This window comes from Odocoileus virginianus, chromosome 1, assembly GCF_023699985.2.
Source record: "Odocoileus virginianus isolate 20LAN1187 ecotype Illinois chromosome 1, Ovbor_1.2, whole genome shotgun sequence".
NCBI lineage: Eukaryota > Metazoa > Chordata > Mammalia > Artiodactyla > Cervidae > Odocoileus > Odocoileus virginianus.
This window is the reverse complement of record NC_069674.1, coordinates 50,876,806-50,891,529: the sequence shown is the minus strand read 5'-3', so window position 1 is coordinate 50,891,529 and position 14,724 is coordinate 50,876,806. Positions and strand designations below refer to the sequence as shown.

At 49.6% G+C, this 14,724-nt stretch overlaps 1 protein-coding gene across 5 annotated transcripts in view; it reads right to left on the bottom strand.

The window, feature by feature from the left end:
• Positions 1-14,724, bottom strand: part of MINDY4 (MINDY lysine 48 deubiquitinase 4) — a 126,882-nt gene that overhangs the window by 48,484 nt on the left and 63,674 nt on the right. For all 5 annotated transcript variants that reach the window (XM_020901668.2, XM_070468154.1, XM_020901666.2 and 2 more), the window contains exons 6-9: positions 11,605-11,663; positions 6,563-6,669; positions 3,595-3,711; positions 2,312-2,400 (exon numbers count right to left, since the gene is read on the bottom strand). In XM_020901668.2, coding sequence (XP_020757327.2) covers positions 2,312-2,400; positions 3,595-3,711; positions 6,563-6,669; positions 11,605-11,663 — 372 coding nt within the window. The remainder of the gene's footprint in view (positions 1-2,311; positions 2,401-3,594; positions 3,712-6,562; positions 6,670-11,604; positions 11,664-14,724) is intronic.

Genomic DNA, 14,724 nt, shown 5'->3' with positions numbered 1-14,724 from the left:
TGTGGACTAGGTCCGGGGCTGGATGCCAGGAACGAGCTATGGACCAAGAAGTCCAAGAAGACTCCTGTTCTCAGGGGTCTTGTGTTCTGGGGTGCAGAAGATGGGCAGGTGATGACTTGGGATAAAAATGGCATCTAGTCGTAGGGGGCTTGCAGGCAGCAACTGGGGAGGTCTGGGAAGGCCGCCCTGAGGTCACAACTTCTGCACAGTGAGGAGCCAGGGGAGGAGTCTGAGGGATTTGCTGGGAAAGGAGAAACCAAGGGAGGAACAAGCTCATGCAAGGATGTGTGTGAAGCCAATTGGGAGTCCTGCTCACGATCCAGATCTCAGCTTAAGATTAAAGTGCCATGCGTCCCCAGCAAGCACCCCACAACATTCTTCACGCCTGGATGGGCCCTGAGCACTTGGCCGGTCCCATGACCTCCCACTCGTCTGGTCTTGTATTCAGGTGTAGGTTCCATGAGGGCAAGCCCACAGTTGCCATGCCGGGCCCCGCACTCCCTCCAAATGCCTACTAAGTCCTCTCTACGTGCATCTCTCCTGTGAAAGGAGGGAAAGGGGACAGGGGGTGCACATGTGCTCAGAGAGGGTCCCTGTTCCCTTTGAGAGTGGGCAGCCAGAGGCCCCTCACTCAGCCAGTCCCGCCCAGCCAGTCAGGAGCATCTGGGACCATCACGCATGGCACGCGCCTCTCCCGACCACAGCATGGGCAGCACTTCACTGGATTGGACTCCAGAGCAGGCAGAGAGGGGAAGAACAGGACAAAGTCCGACCCTGCTGTGGAAATGCCATGTCACTGGGCTTCTGGTAACATATGCTATACCTCCAGGTAGCATCTTTCGGCTTGAAATCAAACACCTTGATTATCACTTCATAAAGTAATTAGACAAATCATCTTATTGGACAAATTATAAAATTCCAAGCATGAAAAGCTACCTTCACTTGGACTGTCTAAGGCCACATCCTTTAAGCTGGTAAAACATGTTTCATTTGTACCAAGCTTGGCAGGGTACCTGGAGAACTAGTATCTTTCCCAGTAAACCGAACATGAATAAATGGGAGATGTGGGCCTTGTTGTCTTTGGGAAACAAAAAAAAAAGCTACCAAAATGCCTGTGTCAAGAGCGAGTCCCTTTAATTAGGGTTCAGGAACTAGCAGAACTAAACTGTGACTTTCAAATCTGGTAAATTACAGCTTTGGAGAAGAGAATGGAAGTATCTACTGGGTATGAGGAATATTTTCTTTCTGGGAATATTTTCTTTCTTCATCTGGGGATGCGTTCATGGGTGTGTGATTTTGCAATAATTCATTAAACAGTACAGGAGTTGTGCACTTTCTTGAGCTGTGTACTTTTCTGTATGTATGTTGTGGTGTGGTTTAGTTGTTAAGCCATGTCCAATTCTTGTGACCCCCATGGACTGTAGCCTGCCAGGCTTCTCTGACCATGGGATTTCCCAGGCAAGAATACTGGAATGGGTTGCCACTTCCTTCTCCAGTATATATGTTAGATTTCAACTGAAAAAAGAAAAAAAAAAAGAACAAGTGCCAGAAGTTCTTCAAATCTAAGGGTTACTCAAAACAATTGGGAATGCAGTTATAGGTTAAGAGAGCTGCCTCTTCAAACTGGCCAAGCTGGTCTGCCCCTGGCCAGCCCCTCAATAATCCTTCTAACTGAGCACCGACCACAGGGAAGGGTCAAGGTTTTCTCTCTGTCCCTCAACCTCACAGAGCACCCTGGAGAACAGAGAATGCATCTATTCCTCTTTATATCACTTGTGCCTACACAGAATGTTCCAGAAACATCTGTTGAGAGAGTGAGCGTGAGAATGAGCTGTGTGCAAAAACTCAGCATGTGCGGTGGAGAATGAATGGCCGAGGGTGGAAGCCATGTCCGGTGGGGCTGGTTGGACCGTGTGTGGGGAGATGGCTGCTGGCAGAGATGGGGTAAGGAGGGGAGGGAGGGGAGGCCTGGGCTCAGCTCAGAGGTCAGTGACCTGGGTGTGCATGGATTTGGGCAGCTGCTGCTCCATTCCTGGGTTGGGGGGTGGTGAGGATGGCCTGAGTTTCAGTGCTGTTCCAGCTGCTGCTTCTCATGTGGAACAGGACTTAACAAGCCTGCCCGCTCACAGGAGACAAACACATTCAGGTCATTTAAACAGGCCTGTGCTGGCCGTATTAGCCAGCCTCCATTTCCCTTTCCAGAAGACGGGAAATATCAGGGAACAAACACACGTTTCCTTGCTTATTTGTTCTGGACAGTGAGGAGAAGCCTTGGGAAAAGAAGATATTGCCGGAATGAGCACTGACTTACCGAGCGCAGTCAGAACTGCTATCTCCTTCAAACAGGAGTTTCTGCAGGACACAGCCCTGGACAGCTGCCAGGACCCCACAGGGACCACCCTGCAAAGAAGGACACGCATGAGTGCCTGTGAGAACTGACCCATGGCTCAACCTTCTGTTCCTCCAGAACCAACCTCCGCCCACAGGTTACAGAACACGGAGAGCCCAGGCCCCTCAAACAGGGGTCTCTGTCACGGTGTCTACTTCCCTGAAGTGCTGACTCTCAGTCATGGGGAGAAGGTGGCAAAGACCCTGGCACCCATTGCTAGAGGAATGTATGTGTGATGTGTGAATGTGAGGTGTGTGATGAGAGGAAAGCAACTCTTCACAACAGGCCATTGTCACAGGTGTCCAGTCATCCAGAGACACAGTTCCATGTCCACAGGCTGAGAGTGTCAATTATCTATCCATCCTAAAGGCCTCCTCCTCCAGGAAGGCTTCCCTGACCACCTCAGCTAAACGCAACCCCCTTGGGCCACCTCCACTTGTGTGAGCAGCATTGTCCCCGGCCAGTAGCCTGCCTCTGTACCCAGCAGGTGTGTCTCAGAGGGAGGGGGCTCCTTGAGGAGCTCAGCCCTGCAGCCATCAACAAGTACAAGTACTGTCAGAGCAGGGTCCGCAGGTGCTCTTGAACTCCGGATGCAAGAAAATGTGCCAACTTGCCCAAGGTAGCGGCAGAGGCAGGTGGTCTTGGGGTTTTTCCTCCCCCTGCCCCACGTCCTTGGGGCAGTGTGGGTCAGGGGGAGGCTCCTGAGGCTTGAGAAATGGAATCTGGATGAGCTGCTGGATTTTATAATATCTTCTGGCCCAGAAGATACGCCTTCTGGGAAATATGTTTAAGCCATGTTCAGATCCTGCCACAAGCTACGTGCGTTTCCCTGCCTTATGTCCTCTCCTCCTCAGGTCTCCTGGTTCTCACACCAGATACTTCTGCCCCCTTCTGCAGTTCCTAGGTATTCCCAAGCCTCCCTTTGTTCAAGCTGCCACCTGTTTCCAGCATCCTTTCTCCAGCTCTACCTGAAAAATCACCACTCGAGGTACTCAGCTAAAGGACCCTCTCTGGTAACCCCAAGTAGACACAGGGGCCCCCACCCTGTTCCCTCTCAGTGAGGATTCCCACATCACGCATCACTTACATTAGGGGTCATATTCCCCAGCCCTGCTCTGCCAGCCACAGTGAAGTTCCTGTGCTGGGAGACAATGTCCCTGATGGGCCCAGAGAAGGGTCCCGGGGGGAACTTAAAAACAACCTGCCTTGTTCTGCACAATGCCATATTTTAAGGATACTGAGTCATTAAAGGAAAAACTCTGAAGTTTCCACTCTTCGTTGAAACAGCAAAAGCTGGAACCAAACAGAATGGTCTTTATGTCCTGTCAAAAGAAGAAAGAATTTTATTGGTTGTTTTAAAAGCAAACAACAACACACGGCTGGGTGTTTGCATTCCCACAGGAGCTGGTCTTGAATTCTATCTAGCAGGGTAGTCTGTTTTCCAGCAGGGTCATCTATTCCTTTTTGTTTTGCAAACCCATTTTTCTCATATTTGAGGAAAGAGAAAATTGACCCTGAGGGTCTTACCTCTGGAACATCTGTAAACCCAACCAGCCTGTGCTGACTCAAACCAAAATCTTTTTAGGTTCCTTAGATGTTCCTTAATACACAAAATTTTAGTCTGACAAGGGACCTTGGGGATTCTTGACTGCACATTATAATTACCTACAGAGCTCCGAGCAATCCTGATGCTCAGACCCCATGCTGGACCAACTGAAGCACAACCCCTGGGCGTCAGATGCTGTGATCTATAGTTGTAAATGAGTCCAATGCACAGCCAAGTTTGAGAACCTCTAGCAAACTATGACCCACAGGCCAAATCCAACCCTCTACTTCCTTTGTAAATACCGTTTTACTGAAATGCAGCAATACCCATGTGTTTACATATTATCTGTGTTTACTTTTAGATTACAATGGCAGAGTTGTGTGGTTGCAATTGAAAGCCAAAAATACAGGATCTAGCCCTCTGTGGAAAAAGTTTGCCAGCCTCAAACCGGTACAACCCCTTCCTACATGTAAGAATCTCAACATCACCAGAGAGTGGTGCCCAGTGCCCCCCAGAACTTTGTCTGAACACCCCAACCACCAAGTGAAGGGGTTCCCACTATCTCCCAAGGCAGCCCCTCCATTTTTTTGCAGCCCTGTCTTCTTCAAACTTCTGGCTGACATTGCTCTCCCATCAAACCAAGCCCCACCCTCCAGAGCCCCAGAGAGCGCCAACAATTCCCCACTGACTGGCCCTCGGATGAGAGAGAGGAACCTCTCCCCAGATGCCCCCCCCCCCCCCCCCGTGCTGGCTGCCTCTCCTCTCTCTGTCATGAGTTTACACCCCAGAGGATCTGAAGGGCCAAGGCGTGGGTTCTGTCACTACACCCTCAGAGCCCCCTTCCAGGTCATATCTTTCCTACAGACTCATATCTCCCTCTGAGGTCAGTTCTTTCTTTTCCCTGTGCGTGCATGCTCAACACTGCCCGAATTTTATCGACCCCATGGACTGTAGCCTGCCAGATTCCTCTGTCCATAGGATTTCCCAGGCAAGAGTACTGGAGTGGGTTGCCATTTCCTTCTCCAAGGGATCTTCCCAACCCAGGGATCAAACCCACATCTCTTGCAACTCCTGCATTAGCAGGCGGATCCTTTACCAACTGTGCCACTTGGGAAGTCCTTCTTTTCATTAAGTACAGGGGAAAACTCTGTGACAGAGCACTTTTCCCCACGTCATCAAATGTGGGCTGACACCACACAGGGGAGAGGGGTGGCTAAATCAGGGCTTGGTTCCCCTTCTTGCACCAACTACAGTCATCCATGTATTTGGACTGAGTTTCCCAGGAGCCTAGAAACTATAGGAGCCTGAGTTTTCTGGCTGAAGCCTATGCCTGTTCTCTCAAGCACAGAACGACAGCTCTCACCTAGGCATCGTGTAGTTGCCAGGTCACAGGGTTGCGAGCCTGGAAACCTGGGTTCTCCTCGCTGTGGGTGCCATGCGTCCTGGCTTGTCCTTTCTCTGTGGGGGCCTCTGTTCTTTCTCCTGTTTTTTGAGATGCTACTACTGGGTGGTCTTTAGGGGCCTCTGAGGGCCCCTCCCAAAATGATAGTACCCACTACAAAGAATCATAGCCTGTGGCTATGTCTGTGGCTAAGGACAGCCAGAGCACTTACTGCCAGGCGTGGGACTACTTAAGACCGCTTGCCTGACCCCCTCCCTGTGGTTTCAAAATTAGGAAGGGAAAGAGAGGGGAGGGATGAAGAGGGATAAACTCTAGAAAAACCTTTGACTTTTTATCTGTGTGCTCAGCAAATACTTGGTAAGTAGGAAGAGAAGAGGGTCAGCTGTGTCCCCAGGAGTTTTATTTTCTCTTCCTGAATCCTGACTGAAAAGCCAGTGGAGGACAGCAGGAGCCTCATTCCATCCTGCAGGAACTGCTGGCCATGGGGAAGGGCAAGGCCCTCTGGCACTGGAGATGGAGAGGAGGCCAGGACATCCCCGCAGAGGAGGCTGCTAAGGTCAGGAACTGGCTCCCAGGGTCCTGCGACTTTCAGGACATCCCCACAGAGGAGGCTGCTAAAGCCAGGAACCAGCTCCCCAAGTCCTGTGACTCTTAGGACATCCCCGCAGAGAAGGCTGCTAAGGACCAGACTGGCTCCCGGAATCCTGTGGCTTCAGGAGGCCACGAGCATGACCGTAGATGGTGCTGAGACATTAGCCACACTCCCCTGTCCTTCCCTCGCTGCCGCCCAGCCTGAGCACCGCTCAGGGGATCAGTGCAGGAGCAGCGTCGAGCTAATGAGGATGATTATTCTGGTCCCAGGTCTACCCTGGAGTTGGCGGGTGCAGACCTGGTGAAGCAGCTCTGGGCCAAAAGAAAAGCTGGATCCTGGAATGTTTCAATGAAAACACGTTGTATCCTCACCTTTACTCTCGGAGAGGGAGAGGGAGCTGCCAGCACTAGGTCCCCATTTCCCTGACTCTAGGCTCATGTTTTTTCCCACATCACATGCAAATTTCCATTTCAACAACGACTGAGAGATTATAACGAGATGAATGAAGGCAGAGAGAGGAAGATCATCTCCTCCCACCAACTCAAATCAAGACACCTTCAAGTCATACCACACCAATTCACATCAGTTCAAATCAAGAAATACATCACCTCACACTCTGCAGTTGACACCTACCTTCGCCACCGAGAGGTCGATGGGCGTGGATACTACTTGCAGCTTGCGCATTGATGAGACTGGAGACAGGATGATTTCTTCCCTTACCAGTTCATCTTCCACATCCTCTGGAAGAAAATCGTGGCCATGTGAGCTCTTCGTCATGATGTACAGAGAACAGATTAGGAGGCCATTTAACACCCAGGACACTGATGAGTGCTGAGAGGGTTGGGATGAGAGGAGGGGTCCTCTACCATCCACCCCGCTGTTGACCCTCTGGGGCTCCCAAGCCCCCATCAGAAGGGAGAAGGCAGAGCAAGAGCCCTTGCTCCATGTCACCCCATGCTGGTCCAAGGACACTGGCAGCTGGGACACGGCTCTCAGTCCACTAGAAGGCTCTGCTTGTGAACATGCAGGAACAAGGGCCTAGGCCTAAGCTGCTGACTCAGGCCCAGAAAAGCCTGGCCCAGACTCGATTCTCCCAAGAGGCAGACATGACCCACAGATCTGTCCCCCCGAGGATAAACATGAAAAGGGCAAAATTAGGAAAGAAAGTGCTGCCCTTCCTGAGAGAATAATGACAGTTATAATAAATCATCACTATTGTGGTTTTCACTACCTATGTTTATCACCTAAGCCCCACTCCTCGAGAGAGTAATTCTTATCATGCCCATTTACAGATGAGGAACCTGAGGTTGAGACAAGCTAAGTCATTGACCTAAAGTCACCCAGATGGAAAGTTACAGAGACAGAATATATCCCAGAGAATATCTCCCAGGCCAGCTCCCAACAGAGAATACCTCCAGAATATATCCCAGAGAGTATCTCCCAGGCCAGCTCCCAACAGCTCTGCCATCCTGCCATCCATGGATTTCCAGCCAAAAGGGACACTAAGTCACATTGCAAATACAGCCTTCTCACAGCTGGAGTGACAGAGGCCCGGGAAGGTCCCGGAGTGAGTGCTGGCAGCACCAGCCTGAGCCTTCCCTGGCAGGCGAGGCTCCCTCTCGCCATTACACCCGATGTGGCACCACTTACCAGAACCCTCAGATGTGGGACCCACATGAAAACAGCCCAAGGCAATGATGCTGGCAGAGCTCAGCAGGCTGCTCTCCAGGGAGCCTCTGGAGACTTCCTCCCACCCTTTTACAAGACTAAATGATTACTTAAAAAGCACACCCCACTGTATAGACCTCAACTTCATCTGCCATAAGTCTGTGCGCGTGGGACCATAGAAATGTCCCAGTCCCTGCCGCGCATCTTCTGAGACACTGTTCAAAGGTCAACATCCCCAGGACACGTGCCTTAAATCTTACGCTACAGCCTCCTTTTCTTCCCTGGAAGAGGACCAGGCACAGCATGAGGCCAACTCCTAGAGGCTCAGTCCACTGAAAAGGAGACAGATTCTACCTTTAGGCTGAAACAGAAGTTTCCAGTAAGTCTGGAATTTAAATGAGAAACTTTCTTAGTGAGGGTCTCAGAGAAAAGCCACCCTATGACCATGGTCTTACAAAAACACCTGAAATAAAGACCAGATGTTCACACAGTAACACACACAGGTCTTAAAAGCATGCCACTGGGTAGAGAAAGTAAAAAAGAAAATGCAATTTATAACACAACACAATTTATATCCAGTATAAACACATGCACGCAAAACAACTCCAAACATTTTTGCATGAACACACACAAGCGAAAAGAAATCACTAAATACACAAGGGTGGAGTGGTTGATAGTGAGGAGGGTCATGGGAGTGTGGGGTGGGGCTCAAGCGAAATCAGGAAGGAAAGGTAAAAGGGAGGACAGTGGGCAACTTTTCAAAGATCAAAACTGAGAAAGTTCACTAAGGTATGGAGATGTGTGATTAATTCAACCCGAGGCATCTGAGGCCCAAAAAGGAACTGAATGATTCCACCAGGCCACAGCAATGCCTCTGCCCAGACTGCTTCTGGGAGGCCCACAGAGGGCAGGATTTAAGCCTATTTGGAGGCTGCTGTTTAGTCTGGGATGTCCCAAAGGGAACTGGGGCTAAAACGTGTTCTGCTCAAGCCCATGAACTGAGTCTAAGGATGGAGGCTGGGGGCCCACGGGAAGCTGACTGGGTGGAGCCCCCAGGAGGAGGCGGCCTCTGCCAGGAGGCGGTTGGCGCCTGCATGGGGAACTGGTTCAGGACAGCTAGGCAGGCGCAGATGCGGCGGGATCGCTGTGCAGGGGAAAACAAAGCACTCTGGCATGACATGTTGGCCAAGCAGACAAACCCAGCTGCAAATGCTGATGATTTTCAGCTGCTATTTTTAAGGCCCGGTGTAAATGTCTAGTTGAAAAAAACCAAGGGGTTTTATTTCCCATACCATTTAACTTACTCTTTGGAGAAAGAAAACATATACATAACCTCAGAAGTACTTAATAGAGGCCTGTCTATCTTTTTCCGGGTCCCCGCTCAGTATTTCCCATTGACTATAAGACATCTTCTGCTGGAAGTGCCACAATGCCCCAGACTCAGGAATCTCAGCACTGAACCCCTCCAGGCTTCTATTTTGATTACAGAATCCATCTCCCCAGCCCTCCACCAAGGACCCAGGCCAAAACCTCAACCCTCTCCCACACAGCACACTGCTCTAGCCTCCAGGTTATCCTGCCCCCAGAATGCCTCATAACACTGCCCACCTCCCACACTTTCCCTCTCCACTTTTATAGCAACGTGTCATTATTTTTCTATTTGCTCATCAAGCACTTTACTGAACACCCATGATGTGCCACTGGGTATGTGGGACAGAAGAGGTCCAGAGATGAAAACACCATCCCTGCCTTCAAGGAGCTCACTAACTAAAGAGGGAGACAGAGCCCTAAACAAATAACATGATGTCAGTGCTAAAATGGAGATTAAGACAAAGGTTCTAAGAGAAGAGAGGAAGAAGCAAGTAATCCTGCCTACAGGGTCAGAAAAGCTTCACATAAAAGGTAAATATTTGAGCAGGGTCTTGAAATACCCAGAGGATTTCCCCAGATAGGACAGGGGCCCAGTCACCTCTTTTCTAGACTATTCCAAGAGCCCCCACCCCCCACCAGTCTCCCAAAATCCAGGCTTTTACCCCTAAAACTCATCCTCCACCCACATCCAGAGACGGCCTCAAACATCATTCGCTTCACAACTCTGCTTGATAAGTCCTTGTCCATCCTTCAAAGCCCAGTCTAAATGATTCCCCACTGTGGAACCCACCACAGACTTGGCTAAATCGCCTCTTGAAGCAGTGAAGAGCTGCTGGTCATTTACTTTGGTGTGGTTTTCAGAAAACACCTCTCTTCCTTCATCCTACCCAACCCTGCCCTCCAGGAAAGCAAGACCACTTTTCATCACCTCCGTCCACGTTCAACAGTCCTGTTTGTGCCCGGGCATGTAAGAGCTAACCAAAGTGGGCAGAAGTGAACCCAAGAAAGATGAACTGGGGTGAGGAAGGGAGTGTTGTCTCTTTAAATAAACTGCATTCCTTGTTTCTGGTTGATCCACCCCAAACTTCTCCTCCACTCTCTCTGGGTAACTGGGTTCCATGAGAGGACTCTGGACCTCTGATCTTTTATCTCAGGGTCCTCCTCTAAATCGTTAGCTGAGCCACCAGCAAAGAGAGGCTGGCCTCCCTCTGGAAAACCACACACACTTCAAAGAGCTGGGTTCTGAGAGAATTGCTAAAAGCCTTCCTCCCAGCAGAAGCCCTCTGGGTTCTGAGGGCCGGGAACCGCTTCACTTTACATCCAGACAGGAGTGGCTTTCATTAGAAAACCTTAGAACGCTTTACAGAAAGGTTTCAGATGCCAGTGTTTTCTGGCTCCATGCTTCATTCTGCACAGCCCTGTGCCCAGTGAAATCTGCCCCTTCCTGGGTGGGCCAACGATCCCACCAGCCATTCCTGTGAGGAACAGTTACCTCTGAAGAAAACTAAGTAGAATAAACAAGCCCCCTGCTTCCATCACTTGGAGGCCAGTCCCTGCCTTTCAACTTCATCAAAGCAAACCGTCAGACAGCCTGTCTCACACCAGGCACTTCTAAAGGGCAAGCTGCTTTCTTCCTTCGTGTAAAAGGGAGTGCTTAAAAGGAGAGGAAAAGGATGTGAGTAGCTCCCAGCCCTTGTATGCCAAAATGGTCCAAAAGGTATCAATACATTGCCAGCTTCCAGGAGAAGAGCAAAGGTCAATGGCACTCAAGCCTCGTCCTTTCATGTCTGGTCCTTGGTTGTCATCCTTTATTCTATTCCTGGCTTTGCCAAGGCCTGCAAACATGTTAGTCTTTGGGGAATAGAGAATTCCAGAAGGAGGAAAAAAGGTGGCTTCAAAGAGAAAGAGTGGATGGACAAGTTCCTGTCTAGATCTTACAGAGGAGGTACCCAGATGCATACACAGGTGGAAGGGCATGATGCACCTCACAATTTGTATTTTACACTTCAGTGAGGTGGTGTGTGTTAGTCGCAAAGTTGTGTACAACTCTTTGCAACCCAATGGACTGTGGCTTCCCGGGCTCCTCTGTCCATGGGATTTCCCAGGCAAAAACAGTGGCGTGGGTTGTCATGTCCTCCTCCAGGGGATCTTCGTGACCCAGGGATTGAACCCGGGTCTCCTGCATTGCAGGCAGATTCTTTACCATCTAAGCCACCAGGGAAGCCCCAAGGATATGTGGGTAAAAACTTTTAAAGGATGGGCTTCTCCAGGCAGAGATGTACGAATATTTCGACTGAGCACTGTCTTCTAGAGACTTCTGTAGGTGCTGAGAAGCCCTAAAAGAACCCCCAAATGCAGAAAATGCTACTCTGCCCCCTCTCTCCCAGTGTAGATCTAGAAGTGTGGATTTCTAGATTTCTCCAGGTGAGACGGGCAGTGGAAGATGGATTTGGACATCAACCAAAAAAGAAACCTGCTCTACTCTCTCGGCCAGTCCCTCCTTCCCAAGGTCAGGTGGGAGAAAAGGAGCCTCGCCCCAGCCAGCAGAAAGCCCCACCACCCACTACCTCCCAGACAGACCAAATGAAGACTGCTGGACCCTGCTGGGCAAGCACAGAGGCCCCAGTGGTACCTACCAAGCTGCAGCACATCCAGATCACCTTTGACCTTGTTGGACACTGACAGCTGATTTTTCCTACAGAAAAAAAAAAGGGAAATGTCAATGCAGCATAGGAGAACACCAGAGAAATGCAAACAACAGAGAAGAATGGGAAGAGCGCTGGCTGGGCCTTCAGGAGGGGGGTTCTCTCCAGACCTGGCCCTGCCTCTCTGTGTGTGCCATCTACCAGCACTCTCCCTCGCTGAGCCACAGGGTCCACGTCAGATGGGATCAAATCACTTCTGGGGCGCTTCTCAGTTGTGCACACACAAACACACCCCAGCCAAGACAGGATAAGAGACCCTGTAGTTTGACACTTGCCAAGAACTGAATGCAAGCACTTTTGCTGATGTCACTGTAACACTGCTGGGAAACACTCGCACGTGCACATGCACACACGCACACACACGAATCAAGTTCCTGCAATCACTGCACAGATTTTCTTATCTCATTTTTTTGTTTGTTTCCTTTCTCCCAGCTTTCTTGTAAAGCTATCTGCAGCCATTTCTCAGAAATCTCTAGAATGCACCAGACAGAATACCTTCTGTGATTCTGACTAGTAGATTTAGGGATGTGCACACAGAGCCTTCTTTAAACAGACCACCTGTATTTCAGCTCTCTTTAGATTTTCTTTTCCTTCATCCAAACTAAAGTAAAATCTTTTTTTAAATGTATTAAAAAATAACAACATTACATCACCCTCTTGAAAAATCCATTTACTATGTTAAAAATGACAGCTCTTTTGAATATAGCATTGATATGTATTTTCCTCCAACATCCTTGCAGGATAAGATATGATTGAAGTAACAATCGTAATCTTGCCACAGTAGGTTCTATTGAATTGGCTTCCTCCTGAAGATGTATGAAGGGGCGTGAGTGGAAGACCGCGGAGGAAGCACAGTACTGAATCCCCCAGCACGTACCACTTCGGACCCCAGGGTTCCTATCTCTGGCGCTGGAACACAGAGCACCTCCCCATCCCTCCCAGGCAGCCCTGAGCCTCTCACGTCCCCCTCCACTCAGCAAAGCCCACTTTCCTCAATTCGAAACCACAAAATTCCCACGCTACCAGGGTTCTGCAAGCCTTCTTGCACGGAATGGTGAAAGAACAAGTTAACTTGGAAAAAAGAGCTAAGGCACGGAGGGGCAGCAGAAGGACGTGGTGGTGGTGGGGGGGGTGCGGTTAAAAGAGAGGCTGTGCCCACCTCCCCACCCCCCCCACCCACCCACCCCCCCTGCCACAGCGCCCAGCAGTGAAGAACTGTGTTTTCATCAGACGCCTCCACCCCACCTCTCCCCCACCACCCGCGCTGCAAGGGAAGGCAAGGACCCAAGTCCCACTTCTTCTATCCCCTCTGTCACCATTTCATCCGGAGACTAAGGTGCTACGCCTCAGTGTCCCAGTCTGAAAAATGAGGACTTGGGCGCAGGTGCTGGATGGCCTCTAAGAGCCACCTTGAGCCATTCTGAGCTGGAAATATCAGGAGGAAAGATGCCTCTGGACCATTCCACTGCCAAATCTCTCTGGTACCCATCTCTGCTCTCTGCCTCTTCATCTGTCATCCAGATCATTCTCACAGCCCTCTAACTGGTTTCCTGACCCCAGGGTAATGCCCTACGTGGTGCTGGCCCCTACATCTTCACAAGTGTCAAAGGCATCTTTCTATAAAGAAAGTCTGATCACACCACGGCCTGGCTGAAATTCTTCAAAAGTTCACCAGCATCATTATCATCAACAACGGTCATCTTATTTATAAAAATGATGGCAATTATAACAGCAGATGCGTTCTGATTTCTTTGACTGTTGCAGCATCAAAAGTCATCTGCTCCTCAGAAGAGCCTTATGAAGTGGTCAGTGCACTGAGTCTCAGAGAGGTCCAGTAACCTCCCCAGAGTCACACAGCAAATGGTGGCAGGACAGAAATATAAACCCAGGCAATGACACTGTCAACTAAAAAAAAAAGCACAATGTGAGGGTTGGAAGTTAAGCTTTATTGGGGGCAATATGAGGTCTACAGCCTGGGAGATAGCTCCTCAGATGGCTCTGAAAGACTGTTCCAAAGAGGCAGAGGGAAAAGACAGTATATATGTGATTTTGGAAAAGAGGGAGTACATGCAGTCAAGCACATACTTCTTTTGTAGAAAGTTTCTGCTGGTCTCATGAAGCTTCTGCTAGTCACAAGAAACAAGCATCACCATGAAGAATTTTAGTCCTTTTCTAGATATGAGGAGATACAAGAATTGGGCTCATAAACTCCGCCCTGAGAATATCTAACTATCTAGAGATCTGTCCTGCCAGTTTCTCAGAGCACAGAGTGCCACACTCTTCATCCTGAACTCCTTTAGGGAGGTGTTCTAAGTCAGCAGCTGCAGCAGCACAAAATTTAATCCTTGTAGAATTAGATGCCAAGCACCCACTCTAAGTTCCAACTCATGGTTGACAAAGCCAAAGATAATGGCAGCAAACACGGCATATACTGCTTGCTCATAAAACAAAACCCAAGCCCATTAGTGTGCCTGCTGGGCTGCCTGTGACCTGGCCACCTACCATCCCAGCGCCACCTACCTCTGCACCCTCCCACTCCACCTGCATGTCCTCCGTGCTAACTTCTCAGCCCACACTGCTACACCTTTGCACAAGCTATTCATTCCTACTAGAATATCCTTTGGCAAACTCATACTCATCCTTTTCAGCCCAGTTGGAATGCTACCTTCTTCTCAACTCCAAAGCATGCACGTATTCGTTTCTTCACTCAGTCACCTAGCAAGCGTGTGGCAGTTATTCAGTAGGTCTGTCTCCCTGCCCCAGTGAGACCCAGTTGTGTACAATAAACACACACAAGTTGCAATATGACATGGCACAGTAGGCTGAATAATGGCCCCCAGAGATATTCACATCCTAACCCCTGGAAATGGAAAATGGTAACTGATATGGAAAAAAGAACTTGCCAAAGAGATTAAGTTAAAGATCTTGAAACAGAAGAAAACATCCTGGATTATCCAGGTGGGGCCAACCTAATTACAAGTGTCCTTATAAGAGGGAGGCAGAAGGAGATTGGACACAGCAGAGGACAGGTAGGATGATAATGGAAACAGA